Source organism: Pyrenophora tritici-repentis, chromosome 1 (genome assembly GCF_003171515.1).
Source record: "Pyrenophora tritici-repentis strain M4 chromosome 1, whole genome shotgun sequence".
Lineage (NCBI taxonomy): Eukaryota > Fungi > Ascomycota > Dothideomycetes > Pleosporales > Pleosporaceae > Pyrenophora > Pyrenophora tritici-repentis.
Window position 1 is genome coordinate 4026346 of NC_089390.1, and position 16249 is coordinate 4042594.

General features: G+C 50.3%; 9 protein-coding genes across 9 annotated transcripts; 3 read left to right on the plus strand and 6 right to left on the minus strand.

Moving 5' to 3' along the window:
- Positions 1-259: 259 nt before the first annotated feature.
- Positions 260-697, minus strand: PtrM4_015810 (LysM domain containing protein; the record flags this gene model as incomplete). The annotated part of the gene is made up of 1 exon (XM_001931489.1): positions 260-697. One exon carries the CDS (start codon positions 695-697, stop codon positions 260-262), a length of 438 nt encoding a protein of 145 aa, XP_001931524.1.
- Positions 698-1495: 798 nt separating this feature from the next.
- Positions 1496-4073, minus strand: PtrM4_015820 (Med15 multi-domain protein; the record flags this gene model as incomplete). The annotated part of the gene is made up of 2 exons (XM_066103200.1): positions 1496-1986; positions 2234-4073. 2 exons carry the CDS (start codon positions 4071-4073, stop codon positions 1496-1498), a joined length of 2331 nt encoding a protein of 776 aa, XP_065965402.1.
- A 974-nt stretch (positions 4074-5047) lies between these two features.
- Positions 5048-6680, minus strand: PtrM4_015830 (SEC1, protein involved in synaptic transmission and general secretion, Sec1 family; the record flags this gene model as incomplete). The annotated part of the gene is made up of 2 exons (XM_001931490.2): positions 5048-6516; positions 6578-6680. The coding sequence occupies 2 exons, from the start codon at positions 6678-6680 to the stop codon at positions 5048-5050; spliced, it is 1572 nt and encodes a 523-aa protein (XP_001931525.2).
- Positions 6681-6779: 99 nt separating this feature from the next.
- PtrM4_015840 (uncharacterized protein) lies at positions 6780-7001 on the minus strand (the record flags this gene model as incomplete). The annotated part of the gene is made up of 2 exons (XM_066103201.1): positions 6780-6829; positions 6881-7001. 2 exons carry the CDS (start codon positions 6999-7001, stop codon positions 6780-6782), a joined length of 171 nt encoding a protein of 56 aa, XP_065965403.1.
- Positions 7002-7422: 421 nt separating this feature from the next.
- On the plus strand, positions 7423-8542 carry PtrM4_015850 (NAD dependent epimerase-dehydratase family protein; the record flags this gene model as incomplete). The annotated part of the gene is made up of 2 exons (XM_001931491.1): positions 7423-7439; positions 7498-8542. 2 exons carry the CDS (start codon positions 7423-7425, stop codon positions 8540-8542), a joined length of 1062 nt encoding a protein of 353 aa, XP_001931526.1.
- A 676-nt stretch (positions 8543-9218) lies between these two features.
- PtrM4_015860 (GAL4 domain containing protein) lies at positions 9219-10208 on the plus strand (the record flags this gene model as incomplete). The annotated part of the gene is made up of 1 exon (XM_001931492.1): positions 9219-10208. The coding sequence occupies one exon, from the start codon at positions 9219-9221 to the stop codon at positions 10206-10208; it is 990 nt and encodes a 329-aa protein (XP_001931527.1).
- Positions 10209-10675: 467 nt separating this feature from the next.
- PtrM4_015870 (uncharacterized protein) lies at positions 10676-11542 on the minus strand (the record flags this gene model as incomplete). Its single annotated transcript, XM_001931493.2, has 1 exon — positions 10676-11542. One exon carries the CDS (start codon positions 11540-11542, stop codon positions 10676-10678), a length of 867 nt encoding a protein of 288 aa, XP_001931528.1.
- Positions 11543-13391: 1849 nt separating this feature from the next.
- Positions 13392-14649, plus strand: PtrM4_015880 (uncharacterized protein; the record flags this gene model as incomplete). Its single annotated transcript, XM_001931494.2, has 2 exons — positions 13392-13875; positions 13925-14649. 2 exons carry the CDS (start codon positions 13392-13394, stop codon positions 14647-14649), a joined length of 1209 nt encoding a protein of 402 aa, XP_001931529.2.
- A 219-nt stretch (positions 14650-14868) lies between these two features.
- PtrM4_015890 (uncharacterized protein) lies at positions 14869-16128 on the minus strand (the record flags this gene model as incomplete). The annotated part of the gene is made up of 1 exon (XM_001931495.1): positions 14869-16128. One exon carries the CDS (start codon positions 16126-16128, stop codon positions 14869-14871), a length of 1260 nt encoding a protein of 419 aa, XP_001931530.1.
- Between the last annotated feature and the right edge of the window lie 121 nt (positions 16129-16249).

A 16249-nucleotide genomic window follows, 5' to 3' on the forward strand; every position in this document is an offset into this window, starting at 1 on the left:
AACCACCAAGATTACTTTTAAGCCCGACTACCTCAACAAATGATTTGTTCTCTACCTTCCAACTCTGGACCAAGCCATTCATGCCATGTCCCCATGGCCCGGTACCATATTGGTTTAGTGAGACTAGAGCATTGTCGTCTGTAATGGAGTTTCCGGTTGAGTGTGTGTTCCATCTCTCGATATGTCACATGCGACACGCGCTTCCTTCCAAAGCGAGAGAGCCACAGGACTTCGAGTTGGAATATCCAGTTTAGCATGCCTAGTGGAAAGCGCATGGAACATTGATGGTCACATCAGCTGGAATGAAATCTTTGTTCTTAATTTTCTCGGGGTTCATCTGGACCAAACGTTCTGCAGTGGTACAGAAGTCTCGGGCAATTGGATTCAACTCGTCGCCCTCCACAATGTGGTAAGAACCAATGCCGTTTGCGCCGCCCCTACAATCGCGTTTGGCAGGCTTGCAGGGAACGACGAGATAGTCGCCAGCTTTGAAGGGATATTTGAGACGAGGGTTCAATCTAGCAATATTGTTTGTGCCAACTGCGCAAAAGTCCAGCTTGACGGCTTCGATGTTGTCAGCGGCTTTGAGCGGGTAGTATCCATAGTTCGGGCGCCCTTTCGTGGGTGCGCATTGACGGCGGGCAGCTTCTGTAACGCTCAAAAGGGTAGCGAGAAGGAGAACGGCGGTTGTACGCATGATGATTATCCGAGAGGTCGACTTTTGATGCGCTGAAGAGGTATGGAGTGGATAAATGACGGAAAAGACCGTTGAATGGGTATGAGTAAAATATGATCTCTGAGTTGTCTTGGATGAGCATGTAACCGAAGAGATGTGGTCAGTCTTATATACTCTCAGCAACGGACAGACATCGCCACACAATCACCATGTGAGATGATGCTCAGTCAGTCAATAAGCTGGGCGAGTTGATACATGAGAGAAGTTGGTGGCTGATTGATGATAATCCTTGATTGGATCAGGTTCCAGCCCTTGATTCGATCGAGATGTTCATATGGTGCTTATGAGGCCCAGTACCAATACGATTTTTTAAAGACTTTTGATACATATAACTAAGGCTTACCTAGGTATAGGACCGAACTGGATCACCCGCTATTGCACCGTGTGTATTTAACTCCGTGAATACTTTGAGTAAGCCAGCGGCATGCTCATGGTACAGATCGGAACAAAGCAGAGCCACATGAGAAATACAAACAGCTTTGGTGTTGGAAGGTCTATAGCACTAGTGCTGAAAGGAAATAACGATAACTAGGAATGCATTCTGTTCGGTGATGGTGATTGATTGTCTACGAACATAGCTGCTACGAAGGTATACCTAAGCTCTGCGCAAGGTGGGCCGAAGTCGGGCCGAAGTGTCCAGCAGCCGACGTCTCTACCGATACTCACGATCCGACACTGGAAGTCTTTTCTTTCTGGGTAGCTAGTAACTCTGCTTGTATCGGTAGTGACAGTATGTGTTGATGGTAACTGTGTGTAGCATCAACCATCAAAGCTTGTCGGCCTCTGCACCCATCCCTCTACTCGGACTGTCAGCTTATTGCCGTCAATAAAGCGTTCAAGAGCGCGGTTTGGCGATGCCTTGGTGAAGGCGTCTGCAGGATTGTCTTCACCATTGATCCAGCGGATCTCCGTGATCTCGCGACGCTCATATGATTGGCGCAGCGCCATGATGTCGATCATGAGACGCTTTTCCTTCGTCGTCCCAAGCTTTACTAGGCACTCGTACAAGGAGTACGAGTCTGTACAGATAACCAAGGGAATTGCAGGTAGTCTAAGTCGTTCTGTAACTATCCTCAGCGTGGTTGCAACTGCAATGCCTATGTCAAAGCCGTTGACCATGCCGTAGATCTCTGAGGCCAGTACGCTCCGTGTGATGCGCTTGCATTTTGTAGAGCTGTAGTGGATCACGTTGCCCTGTATTGTGAAGGTGTTGACGTCAATAGACTCGTTGACGAGCATAAGGACAAAGCCTAGCTGTGAGCTGATGGCGCGTCTTGGCGGTATACGTCGTCGCCAGAGATGTGGTGCAAGAACGCCTGATCTGCAAGGCATTGCTCCGTGAAAAACTGCTGTTCAAGGTATGCTTCCGCGACGTCGTCATCGTCGTCATCCTCGCAGTCTTCCTCCTCTCTCCAGCCTCTCTGATTGTACTGGCTAGTGTGCTCGATCCCTTCGTATTCTGCAAGATGTACGGAGAAGTCCTTGGGGGCTGTGTACCTGTAAAGTATAGCGTAGAGAAGAACTGTGTACGGGCAGCCTTGCGCTCTTCGTCTGTGTGGTTGGTAGGCCAGCATCCTTCCTTCTGGCAAACAAAGCATTTCTTCCTCCAGCGAGGCTTAAATCCTCGTCCGTTGTCGTCGCGCTGCTCGCCTCCTCGATATGCTCCTCTAGATCCGCCTCTGAATCCTCCTCCACCTCGAGATCTACCTCGGATTCTTCCATTGCCGTTGTATCGGCGATCTAAGTAGTATTGGTCCTCTGTGACCATCTGGGTAGTGTGTTGCCGTGCAAGGTGTGTCTCAACTGCAGAACGTAGGTCTGAGAAGAGTCCTTCACAGATTGTGGCTGGTTTGAACAGTGCCATCTCAAGCTCTGGTACTCCTCGGCAGGCATTGATGACAGTGGTACGTAGGGCATCCTCGCCCTCAAAGTTCTTGCCAAGGGCACGCTGGCATAGCTGCAGCTTGTCAAGCAGGATCTGCAGAACCTCGTGTAGTCCCTTGTCGGGGTTCTCTGTGCGGGTGCGAGCGAAGGTTGTAGTCGTCCAGTCTGTGTAGTAGTGCTGGTGATGGACGTCATGGTCGAAGTGGTTTTTGATTGCCATGTACGCATCAGCAAAGCTGTCATCTCTCTCTACAACCTGTATGTAGAATGTCTCTGCACGTCCGGTAAGGATACGGGGAAACACTGCGTGAAACTGCTCTTCTTGGATATCTACCTGCCAGCAGATGCTGAAGAAGATCTTGATCTTATCGTCTAGGAGATCGTACGCATTCCCTGTATACTTGTTGCTATTGTCCCATAGCTTAGAGAACTGCGTGATCGTATTAGCGTCGAGTCGATCGTTGCGGGACCATCGCGGCGGTAGCGTCTTGTACGGGTCGTATGGTAGTTCGGGTGGTCTGTTAGGGACGCGGTTCGTTGGCTGTTGCGGAAATGGCGTGACTTCGCGATATGCAGTCGCTGGCGGCCGTGTCTGTAGTTGCGCACGCCCTTGTTGCGGCTGCGCGGCCTGCTCCCACAGTTGTCGATGCTGAGGCCCTTCTAGCGTACCGCTCATGTGTAGCGGCTGTTGTGGCTCTATTGTTTGGGAACGGCTCTGGACGCCTTGTCTCACTCTATACTGCTCTTGTTGCTCGCCCTGCGACGGTCGTTGTAATTGCGACGGCTGTGGTACTTGCGGTGGCTGTTGTAATTGCGGCGGTTGTTGTAATTGCGGCGGTTGTTGTAATTGCGGCGGTTGTTGTACTTGCGGTGGTTGTTGTACAGCTGGATAGACTGTGTGCTGAGTGTCCTGTTGGCGTTTATTGCTCTGCTGGCGCTGGTACGCTTCGGACTGTTGGTCGAATTTCATGGCTCGAAACTCTGCTGGTTCCCATTCAAGAGTATTCTCTATACCTAGAATGTTGTAGAGAGAGTCCGCCACCCTGGCGTGATTGTTGCCAGTGTATACTCCCCGGTGTCGTAGCACACTCTTAAGAGACCTTAGTGTACCACGCTCAACCTTGCTAAATAGCTCCTTCGTCCATCCTTCAAAGTCCCATTTGTAGTCAATGAAGAGGTCATCGTCCCAGGCCATTGACACATTGTAGTCGTGGATAGCTTTAGCGACCCACGTTGTTGCGTGTGTCTCGTTTGCGTCCGCCGGTGCGGGTACGCCCCAGAGAGCTGTATTGATGACCTTGAGTGCAACTGTGTATGGACAGTTTTCCATAAGTTGTTCCGCGGTAAATTTGGCCCATGGTGAGTCTAAGAGGTGTTCTGATTGCTCATTCTGTAGTTGATTCTGAGCTTCAGCAGAGTCTGCAGAGCTTATTTCGCTTTGGTTATCCGCCATCTTGCTAGCGGGTGTTGACGCGTTGTCGGTGTTGTTGTCTCGCTGGTTAGTCGTGCCAGCGCTTGTTGTTGTACGTGATCGGATCGTCCGGAGACGCTCGTACGGTTGAGTTGTATTGCGTTGCTGACGCGCTCTGTGTTCGCGGATTAGGCTAAACCAGCAGCTGTAGAGGGAGGTTAAGAGTGCTTCGTGTTATCTCTGCCTCGCTCTGTTCTTAGCACAGAATCTTCTCCCGGGAGTATAACGTCGTGCGTCAGGGAGTTCGTCGAAGATGCGGTCTGTCTCTTCTACCTTGCTGTCTGTGATCGCCTTAAGCAATCACTGATCAGTGTTGGAAGGTCTATAGCACTAGTGCTGAAAGGAAATAACGATAACTAGGAATGCATTCTGTTCGGTGATGGTGATTGATTGTCTACGAACATAGCTGCTACGAAGGTATACCTAAGCTCTGCGCAAGGTGGGCCGAAGTCGGGCCGAAGTGTCCAGCAGCCGACGTCTCTACCGATACTCACGATCCGACATTTGGAGTTATAGATCGCATGGGAAGGTTCTCCAACCATAAGTCTCGGGTGAGACGAGCTCATGGGGAAGGTGAGACGCGATTGCTGGGATGGTAAGATGAGATGAGATAAGCACGTGCAAAATGAAAAAGCTCGTGGACAAGATCGGAAAGGTCAGCATCCCTTTTCGGATGAAGTGAAATGACGTCAAGTATCTCCCTCTTTGCCTTTACGAAGCTGACTGTGAGATGGTATCATAGACCACGATGACTGCAGATGCTAGACACAAAATTAAACACGTGGGGTCTTCCGGTACCAAATGTGAATTCCTTGGGCATCGTCGGGCATGATCCAGTACATAAAGAGATTGCATGTATTGGCAACCTCGAGCAGCAGCTTTCTCCACACTAGATTAAGACTGAATTCGGCACCAATGAAGAAGCAATTACCCATCTTGTGCTAGTAACTGCTACGCTACCTGCCTACCTCTCTTTTCAATCGCGCCGCGGCTGATGTAGCGGGTGGTTCCGGCCATGAATCTACAGCGTCCTCGACCTCTTCTAAGAACGAGGTGCTGTTATGAATCGTTGTGCCGCCAAGCACAACACGGATGCCAGGCGAACTAGCATTAACCTGGGCTACCATCTTGGCCTCCTCATATGTCGCTCCACCAACCATGAAGACAATGATGTCCTGTGGCTTGTCTTTGGTTGATCCACCACCCTCTACAAATGGGTACAGCTGCTGGCTCAGGCGACCTTTTATCATGTCTTGTAGCGTGGCCTCTAGACGGGGAGAATGCTGCGTGTAGACGTTCTCGACACCTTTGAGGCCTTTGAGTCGGTCTCGGGCTCCGCCGAAGAATGAGCCGGGTTGAAAAAGGTCTGGTACCCCACCAGCTGCCGTAGTGGTTTGTAGCGAGTCATGGTACGTCAGGAGCTTGGTAATTAGATTGATGCGGTGCCGCGATAATCCGCCGGCAACGGCGAGCAAATCGAGCAGCATGGCCGTCGAGTTTGAGGATGTCTTTGAGTAGCGTAGTGCGTAAATGGCAACGAGGCGAAGCTTGTTGTTTGCCGGGACGTTTGGATCTTGGATTATCTTTTGCAATGACTTTACGTCGTTGGAGTGGTTGTCTGTACATGCTAAACTTTGTTCAAGCTCGCTGATGTCAAGTAGGCTCTCTTCGCCCACTCGTCTGCTCAACTCGCCCACGAGAGTGACGTGCTTTGTGACATTACCAGAGAGCTTGCGGAACTCTGGGAAATCTTCGATAAAGCGCTTCATGTCTGCTATCGAGTCAAGCTTCTGTGAACCCTGCTGCTTTGACGCAAACTGCTCGACATATTCTTTTGCATTCTGACCTAGATCACCAAAGTTGAGGTACATGTTCTTCTTGAAGAAGGGATCCTGATCTTGTGATAGCACAATCTCTTTGAGTTCTGGTCGTATCTCTGGCACATCGCGTAAATCCACCCTTCCGTTATGGATGCCCAGCAACTCGTGCACCATGGCCTGGTATGTCCATTGTGTCAACAGCGGCGTGACGGGGTCGTCTCTTCGATCTACAATCAGCAGAATGGGCGGGGTGTCTGTTTTGCGGAAGTCGAACAGTTGCTCTTCCTGTGTCATGTGGTAGCGGACCTCGGTTGCCAGTTTCTTGACCAGCAGGCTGTTCTTCTGGTATCGTATTAAGGGCTTCTTTTTCAGCGACAGCAGCAGCGCCATGACGGCCTCGGTGGAGCGTTGTAGCGCATCCTGGTTCCACGAGTCGGGACTTGTGCTCCATATCCGGTGGTTTGGGAAGCCGAGGTTGAGGGACATGAGGTCGGGGTTTATGACGAGGAAGTCTGCAAAGTACTCTTGGACTGCGCGTACGACTTCATGGTCGTCTGCTTCGGCGAGGCGCTCTAGAGCCGATTTCTTGATTATGTTGCTAAAGTCTACCATTCGTCAGCCAACAATAGCTCCAACTAGTGACTTTCTCCACGTGGGCGTACATACATATGTTGTATTCACCATACTTGGGCTCTCGTAGCTCTTCAATCAAGCTTTGGATAGACTCGGGCGAGGGTCGCACGAAGCACAGACAGTGCAGATGGCGCATCTTCTCGCGCTTCTGGTTGTCCAGGCGGCTACCATAGCGTTAGCCCTGTATCGCGCAATGTGTCGCAAGGGGGGGAAGCGCTACTCTGTGAGGTAGACTTCATGGTTGAGGAGGGCGGATTGTGTCGTCGCCGTCGACACGATCGACACCTATGCCTCAGTCAGTATCTACTATATCATCTCTCGGCAGAGCAGACAAACCCACAGTCTCGTTGTCGAGTAGGAGGATCTTCATCTTGGCCGCGGAGGTGCCTGTCGCCGCGCTGTCTCCAGCCGACACCATCTTGGTAATGTAGCCGGAGACGGCCTGGATGATGTCCATGATGGCGATGGAGCCTTGTTTGAAGCTATCGCCGAATTTCCGTTGCAGTCGCAGTTCAGAAGCGTAGCCGTGTTACTCTTTCTTCTTTCATGTCGACGCAGGTCGCTGCTGCTACGTGAGCGAGCTAGTCAGCAACTGGCTCAAGCGCCGCACCCGAGGTCAGGTACGACCGACTAACCATGACGCGCCAAGCATCTGCACAGCATAGTTACCTCATCCATCTACGTACAGCTGTGACGTATGAGTAAGCCACGAACCAGTCCGCCATGATTGGCTATGTAAGCCATAGGCAGGGATTATGTGACGTACAACTCCGCTTCTGCGAATCGTACATACATAAGATTCAATTCAACACGCCTACCTTCTCCCAATTGATCTGTCACATCCAAGCCTGCTACCACAACCACTCACGAACTCCAACATGACCAAGCTCTTCATGTAGGTCAAAATTCCCCTTCACCATGTGCCACAAGTATACCCACTAATCAGATACTAGCACAGGTGCCACCGGCTACATTGGGGGCGACGCCCTCTACACCATCGCAAACAAGTATCCTGACCTGGAAATCACTGCACTTGTCCGTAACAGCGACAAAGGTGCCAAGGTCGCCGCACAATACCCCAAGACCCGCCTTGTATACGGCACCCTTGACAGTACCGACCTACTTACTACCGAGGCTTGCAACGCGGATATCGTCCTTCATACCGCAGACTGTGATCACGTGGCCTCTGCCACCGCTCTTGTCGCTGGTCTTAGCCAGAGTGGACGAAAGACACACCTCATCCATACTTCTGGTACTGGTGTGCTCTCTTTCGAAGACTTCGAATCCAGTACCTATGGCTTCAAACGCGACAAGGTTTATGATGACTGGGACCACATCAGTGAAGTTACTTCGCTCCCTGATGTGGCCCTTCATCGGAATGTTGACAAGATCATCCTTGGATCCAATCAAGCATCGGCGGGCAAGATACAGTCGGCTATCGTCTGCCCACCATGCATCTATGGCCCTGGTCGTGGCCCAGGCAATCAGCGTAGTGTACAGGTCTACGACATGACCAAGTTCGCACTGAAGCGCATGAAAGGCTTCGTTGTCGGCAATGGCGAAAACATCTGGACCCAGGTGCATGTGCAAGACCTCAGTGAGCTCTACCTAGCTCTAGTAACAGCTGCCCTATCACCTGATGGCGGCAAGGCATCATGGAATACGGAAGGATACTACTTTGCAGAGAACGGAGATTTCTGTTGGGGCGACGTCGGACGCAAGATCGGAGAGATTGCATTCAAGAACAAACTGATCAATCATGATGGCATCGACAATGTGAGCAAAGAAGAGGCAGATGAGATGCGACCATTTGGCAGCTACCTCTGGGGTACCAATTCAAGGTGCAGGTCTATTCGCGCCAACAAGCTTCTGGGGTGGACTCCAAAACAGAAGAGCATATTTGATCTCCTACCGGACATTGTCGACGAGGAGGCGAAGGTGCTCGGTCGTATCAGGCAGCATGCCGAGGAAGCTGCTGAGGGACGCATCCTGAAGTAATCGAATGGCATCCCGTGCATACACTTACATGATAAATCGAATCAACACATCATATTTGTAACCTCAAATGATCTTGTGAGGGAGGCATACTGTGGTCATACAATAATGCCATAATCATCTGTGGGTTGGCTGACAGGTAAAGATCTTATTGAAGAACTGTAGGCTCAGGAAAAGAGAAGTTTAATAACTCTGTCAAGGCCAATTCCGTGCAAACAAGTCCTGTACTGGAAAATGTCGCTGGCCAAATTCTGTACTGTGCCAGCAAGGAGCAGGTCTGCCTACGCCTCATCTACAACGTCTCTATAAAGAGTATTTCATAGAGCTCAGATTGACGACTAGGTCACAGTACCTTGCTGTTGTTAGCACTTCCACCATGCGATGTAAGGGTGATGCTTAATCTGTTTGCATCAACCACAATTCTGGACCATTGCCCTGAATTCAAATCTTCCTCACAAGTCCTTGGTTCCTCTACATATCTAAGAAAACACAGATAGTAGCTTTACCCTGCATCACAAATGCATGTGGAGCTCATCTCTTACTTCTCTTGCTGCAGTGCTAGCGTAGTCAAGTTCACCATGAGTCGGTGCCACCCACGCCAATCTCTGCTCGACCTCACCACCTCGACATCCACACACCTTTGCTCGTTGTCACTTCCAAAAACAAGCCATTAGGTAGTATGGGGACTACAAGAAAGCTCGTTGCGACGGGTGTGGATGTAACAGAGACAGAGGACTTTGATTGCATCAAAGGATGGCTTGGGAAGCTGGACATTGATGGTTTGCGAACTGATTTGAGCGATAGCGACAAGAAGAAAACAGCTTTTAAGAGCAGGCTGCAGCCCGTCACACCAAATCGAAGACCGCATACTGTTCTTGGAGTGCACGAGGAGATTTCGCCAACCGATACCTCGTTCTCCGGACACAGCATCTTCGACACACCATTTCGCAATAAGCTGAAACACAGAAGCCCTAGTATTAGGCTCCAGATTCCCAATGACGACTCAGACACCAGCGACAGTGAGGGCGAGTGGGAGTCGACACCGATCAAAGAACGCACCCTGACACCGAAGGCCGAGTCTGTCCCCGAGGACCCTGCGGCCATCGAGTCTTCTCATATACCAGCTTCTTCGTCCGCCGATCTCAACGCATACGATCCGTCTGTAGACTTAGGTGTTCATGGTCCTCACCAGCCCGCTGAGCCAACTAATCAACTCCTCACTTACGAGCCGGATACTCCTCGCATAGTCTGGCTAACATCCTGCCTCCAATGCACGCTCGCCGATCTCCCCTGCTCGCGCACCCACCCAAGCTGCTCCCGCTGCCAGCGCACTGGTAACCCGGAATTCTGTCTCCTGCACCGTCGCAGCTTCGCCTCCGAGGCCCTGGACCCCTCCAAGTCAGAGAAATGCCGCAGTCCCATCTTACTCAAAGTGCAAGGCGAAGACGAGACAAGCTGGAAGCGTAAGGTTGAGTTGTCAAAAGAGCTGAGGCAAAAGTGGCTGGCGGATCAGGATAAGAAGAACTGGGTCATGCCGCCGATTGAGAGCCCAGCGGGTGGATGGAAGAAGCAGCGTAGGTTCCAGACCATTTCAGGCGGAGACATTCACTCCGGTGAAGGATCTGGCAGGGTTTCTTACAAGGAGCTGGTCGTAGACCTGGAAGCTTGAGATTCCGAACGGTGCAGTTCGACGCTGTAAGTTATTGCGTTTGGATTCTTTTTAGCTCTCTTGACTGACTGGCAAGCTGGGAAATGATACCTAGGCGAGGGAGAGGAATGATTTCTGTTGATGGGCCTACTCGGGACTGGGATATTTGTGGCTGTCGAAAAAGGCCACGCGCACACTGTGCTTCATGTCGAGGCTTAGAAAGGGCTGGAAATGGGTCCGGGATGATTAGCACGAGCCTCACGTGAGTGGGTTCAATGTCTCATGATACCGACCTGCTTGATACAATTACTCAAAAGCGAATAAAATTTACTGGGGTTTAACCATTTCATGTTGTGACGCGCGGACACTGAAAGTTCTCTCAATGATATGCTGACTGTGAGATACTCTTCAACCCTAAACAAGTCACCCAACTTTTGGGAGTCAAGAAAATGTAACGCAGATATTCCTTTGAAAGTTCAACTCAGCAACTACAACTTTGCTCCACCTTTACCCTCACTCAGCAACTCCTCAATGGCAATCTCACTCGTCATCAAGATACACGTATCCCCCAGACTAGGAACACGGTGCCTCTTGTTGACTTCCTGATAGTCCTCACTTACTAGCATATCCCTAAAGTGCAGAATACTAGGATAATGCGCCAGCGCAATCTCATTCCAGTCGTCTTTCCCACCGCCAACCTCACCACTTGTACCAACGCTGCAGTTCTCTGCTTTCGTAATCGCAGAGCCGTTCACGTGCGTTACATTTCCAACAATCTTCGCATTCCCGCCGTGTTTGGACCCAATTGACTTTGCGAATGCGGCGCCGTACTTGAGGTATTCTTCCTTCATACCAGGGTTGAACGCGAGAAGATTGAACATTGAGACTGCGCCTTTGCTTGCTTTTGTCCCGGTGGTTACAAAGGTTTTGATCCATTCGTTCAGCTCATCGCTGAGTTCCAGACTCTGACTTGAGTCGGTCGTCTTCCTGTCATTCTGCTCTTGCATATCTGGCACGGTGCTCTTGTTTGGATGAAGTAGCTTTTCGTTCTTGGTAGAAAAGTCTTCAATTAAGCGCGAGGGGACACCAGCTGCTACGCTCCACTGGTGATGTACTAGCTTCTGGAGTTCGGTGGGAAGAGGATCCGTGCCCGGCAAGACGATCAGGAGATCCCATTGAATATTCCGAGCGAGCAGGCGTTCGGTTGAAAGTTTAGAGGGTAGTATAATCCAACGTATGACTCGCGATACGACGAGTGGTGATTTGTTCGCCGACCTTAATGTGGAGAGGAATGTGAGGATTGGATTTGGTGTCGTCTTGTGGAGCGCCACGAGATAAAGGGTACAGAGTGGCATGATGGTTATATCGCCCGAGAACGTGAGAGTGATTAATTAGCTTTCATACATTACGGGGAATATATGGCAACGTTTGAAGACTGAAGTGGATGACGTAAGGCTGATTGACTTTGCCGAGGCTTAGAGGTTCGTGATGAGGAGGTGCACTACAAATCTGTTTACACTACCTAGGTGGGTACTGCACCATGCTTAATAGCTGACTTTGAAGGGAAAAAAAACTTCTTTAATAAGTCACTTATATCACACAGACCTAAAACGGACGTTATCGTCCCATGCTGCCATTAATCCGCCGTTAACGGTATGTCCCGTCATTGTACAAGGTCACCGCTAGTTACCACGAGGCATTACGGACTCTCAGAATATGATACGTCCACTATAGTAGTATGTGGCAGCTTTTACAGCATGCTGTCATGATCTAAACACAGTTGAACTACGAGATGGAAAGAGGGTCGCACATGCGCCGAATGTCTAGTTAGCCATCAAGTTAGCGCCTTCCCAGCTTGGCCCCCACCCACCTGAGTCTCCATCGCATTCCTCACTCCTCTTTCCCTATAACTGCATCATATTTCGAATCTTCGCGCGGGACATGGATAATTTCATAGTGACCTGTTCATTTAAACACCATTATCACGTTTTTAGAGTCACATTTGTGGGGATGTGCAGCGACTGGACAATCACAGACAAGGTGTGCCTTTGTGCGATGAACTTCCGAATGTTCATGATATGGCTTTAGAGTCTGCAACTATGCCACATATATTGAGGCGCTGCGCAAGATAGGATATAGGGAAGCCTACGAATCAACTGTCGCGCTTAGCCACACATAGTTGCCTTCCAGGCATGCTTACGCATACGCATTGCACAGCCTACTCAGCCCCACGCCTTGCGATTGAGTTGGACTGTGTTCAACCTCTGTCTTCCTTCCTTCATCAATCTTTGGATCTTTATACTGTTTTTACGCTGATGCTAGTAACGCGCATGTGATTAACGCTCGCCGGAATCAGTCCTGTCATTTCGTCTTTCCTGACATCGCGCACCAATCCGCTTGCAAGACCTGCTAGCCTTTACTTAACTGCAATAATAGACGGAAAATGCCTAGAGAGTCTCAATGAGACTGCTCAATGCCAAAACGTATCAACTGCACAGCGAGCTGGGACAAGACAAGCCAAAGTACGCGATATTGTCTCACACATGGGAAGAGGAAGAAGTCTTGTTTGAAGACATACGACGTGCATCTAGGGCTCAAATAGAATCAAAGAGAGGCTTTTATAAGATACAACGCGCGTGCGAGCAAGCGCTAGCGGATGGCTACGACTTCGTGTGGATCGATACTTGTTGCATCAACAAAGGGAGCAGCGCCGAACTTTCGGAAGCGATCAACTCCATGTTCAGATGGTACACAGAAGCCAGCGTCTGTTATGCGTATCTTTCTGATGCAGGATATGGCAAAGAATTGTCGCTATCACACTGCCGCTGGTTTGGCCGTGGCTGGACATTGCAAGAACTGCTGGCACCAGACCATGTGCACTTCTACGATCGAAACTGGTCACACTTGGGGAGCCGTATCTCTCTAGCAACTGAGATAGCGAGCATCACTGGCATACACGATACGATTCTGATACGGGGCCATACAGACCCACTTTCGACTGCGCGAGTTTCAAGGGATGCATATACAAGACAGTTGAATTCGGCCTCCTATGTCTGCTGGTACTGTGGGCAGACAATCGAAGTGAGCGTCCGCAAGGCTCTACTGCGGCTCACTATTGCGCAGCGGATGACTTGGGCCTCAAAGCGAGAAACAACACGCTTAGAAGATAGCGCATATTCTCTAATGGGATTATTTGAAGTACACATGCCGCTTATCTACGGCGAAGGCGCCAAGGCATTCTACCGTTTACAAGAGGCTATTCTCAAACGCTCGAGGGATCACTCGATACTTGCTTTTCGAGCCACAGAAACATGGGCACGGACTCAAGGGAGTTTCGCACAGTTACTGGCGCCTCATCCGAGCTACTTTCGTGATGACATCCGCAATGAGTGGATGCCATACGCAAAAGCGACAAATATGAATTTGGTTGGCAATGCACTATCTATGGAGTTGTCAATCTGTCCACTCCGGAGCGATGATATGTGCTTGGATCTCTTTAGAGGAAGACATTTGGGCATATTAGATTGCACAATAGGCGACGATCCTTTAGCGAGGCCAGCAATCCTACTGGAAGCGATCGATGATCGTAAGAAGAGATTTCGAAGATGTGCCGCTGAGCCCGTACTGCTCCAATTGAGCATCGGAAATGTATCAGAAGCTGTACTGCTAAGGCGCTATGCTGATGAAGGTACTGTGACACATACTTAACTATTGGCAATTGACTCACGGCTAGACAGTCATAACAAGGCGGGTTGAATACAATCCAAAGGACATCAAGAGATGCCAAATAACGATTGTCGAAGAAGAAGTGGAAGAGAAAGAGCGGCTTTGGTGTCCACCTATACGCATAAATATCGCTGCCAGCACTAGCCCAACGTATCATGAGTACGTCGCATCACCGGGTCTTGTCGGAGATTACGTAGTGGCTTCTCCAAAAGACACTATCCACGTTTTAGCGTTCTATAGCCAGGACTATGAGGATTACTTCATAGCGTGGGGCTCTTTCGCCGCGCCTATGGATAGAGATGGATTCAACGAAGGCCTTTGGTGTCGCATCTGGACGCTTTCACAGCTATTTGAACTATTCGAGAATGCACAATCATCTCCGCGGGAAGATGTGCACGTTGAGGATGTCGTCAGAGAGGTAGCTTTCATGAACATCGCTGACGGTTATACGCCTCGAGATGAGAGATTCCCGGCGAGAGGTGAAGTAGTTTTGTGGGACTCAACTTCCACCACACTAAAGATCAAAGCATTCATATCCAGGATCTCATTTTTGGGTCGTGCCGCATTTCAACTCAACGTCATGGCAGAGACACAAGACGAAGCCCAGTCTGGCAAGGCTAAGATTGTCGAACAGAGAGACGGTACTGAGCACACTTCAGTTGCGAAGCTCGTGGATGCGGAAGATAGTGAGATAGCACCTTATCTAGAGATGCCGCTTTTCGACATGACAGACTGAGCTTCAAAGCTTCTGTTCTGTATAGTATATAGCAAATGTATAATGTCCAAAATCAAGGCATTCATACACTTCAAGGGCTCTGTGCAACCTCGCAGTTTCGTAAATTCTGACTGACTACCTATAGGGTCTCAATCTCGATAAGCCTTCCGACGCAATGTAACAGAAGTATCCGCAAGCCCAGCATGCAATCCTAATATCCCCTGGTCATGACTGCAGCACCTAGTATTTCGATACACGCCACGTCTCCAGCTCGCTCATACTAGTCTCCTCAACTCCTCTTGTCATCGCCAGATCCCTCTCCCAAACACCCTTCACGATCCTCCATTCTGCAACCCAATACTCATAGTCTTCAACCACATTCCAAGCGAGCCACATTCCACCCCTCACACCGACACTCTCTATGTACTCCGCATCCAATCCCTCTCCATCGGTGGAGAATGTAGTGTCTAGTCCCTCCACGTAATCGACCAAGTCGTACTGCTCAAGATCCCAACTAGTGCATGGCGTGAACAACTCGTGCTTGACAAAGAGATCAGCCTGGTGGGGTGCCCATGCCCAGTTATCGGGCTCGGGAGAGAGCGCGTAGTACCCCAATGCGTGACGTCCATCGTAGTAGAAATGCGGCAGGAAGATGACGTTCATCTCAATGTCGCCACGCCTCTCCTTGTACTGAGCGTTCACGATACCGCCATTGAGCTTTGGAAGAGGGTCCCTGGGGCGTAAATTGGGGAGATGATTGACGGCAGAACTGAAGTTGATGGCAGGCATGTTCTTCTCGGCGATGCGAATGATGGCCAGACAAATCGCTGGATTGAAGGTACTAGTTTTGTAGATCTCGCGCTCGTACTTGGCGACTGACGAGGGAGGCATGGGCATGTCGAAGTTGTTGTAATTGATTCCTTGAGGGCCCCAGCGGCCTTGTGGGGGATTGATCCCAGAGCCTGTTGCTTCGTCCTCGTCCTCGTCTGACCACGGTGTGCAGCTTGGAGATGAAGATTCGCGCAGGCTGAAGTCGCTTAGGCTGTAGTCGGATGGTGACAGCGGAGTGAAGTCATCAGGACTGAACTTGGCGATTTGCTCGAGGTAGTGCGCTACGCCTATGCTTCGCATCGAGGGACCGAGCTCTACGCTGTTTACGATGATGTTGTCCTCAGGCTCCTCATCGTCTTGAGACTCGTCATCGTACAGGATCTGGCCAGGAACCTCAGGCTCCTCATCGTACAGGAGATCGTCATCGTACAGGAGCTCGCAATCAACCTCAGGCTCCTCATCGTCCTCGTCATGGTACAAGTTGAATGGGTAGGGGGTCAAGACTCGTGTATGCAGAGGCGTAAACTGAAGGCGTAGTGATGAGGATGTAGCTGGCTCCGCAATTGGTTTGGCTGTGCGCGGCGTCCACTTGGGCGGCTTCTTGACACCATTTCGGGAGGAGGATACGGGTCGGAGGGTTGCCTTTGGGCGTCTGCTTGACTGGAACATGTTGGAAAGTAAGGTGTTGAGTTCGTGGATGCAGATGGTCTGACTGAATAAGTTTGTTGGAAAGATTGTGGCAGAATGTTAGAGTCTGCTGGAGGATTTTGAGCTGTAGGCTAGAACCAGG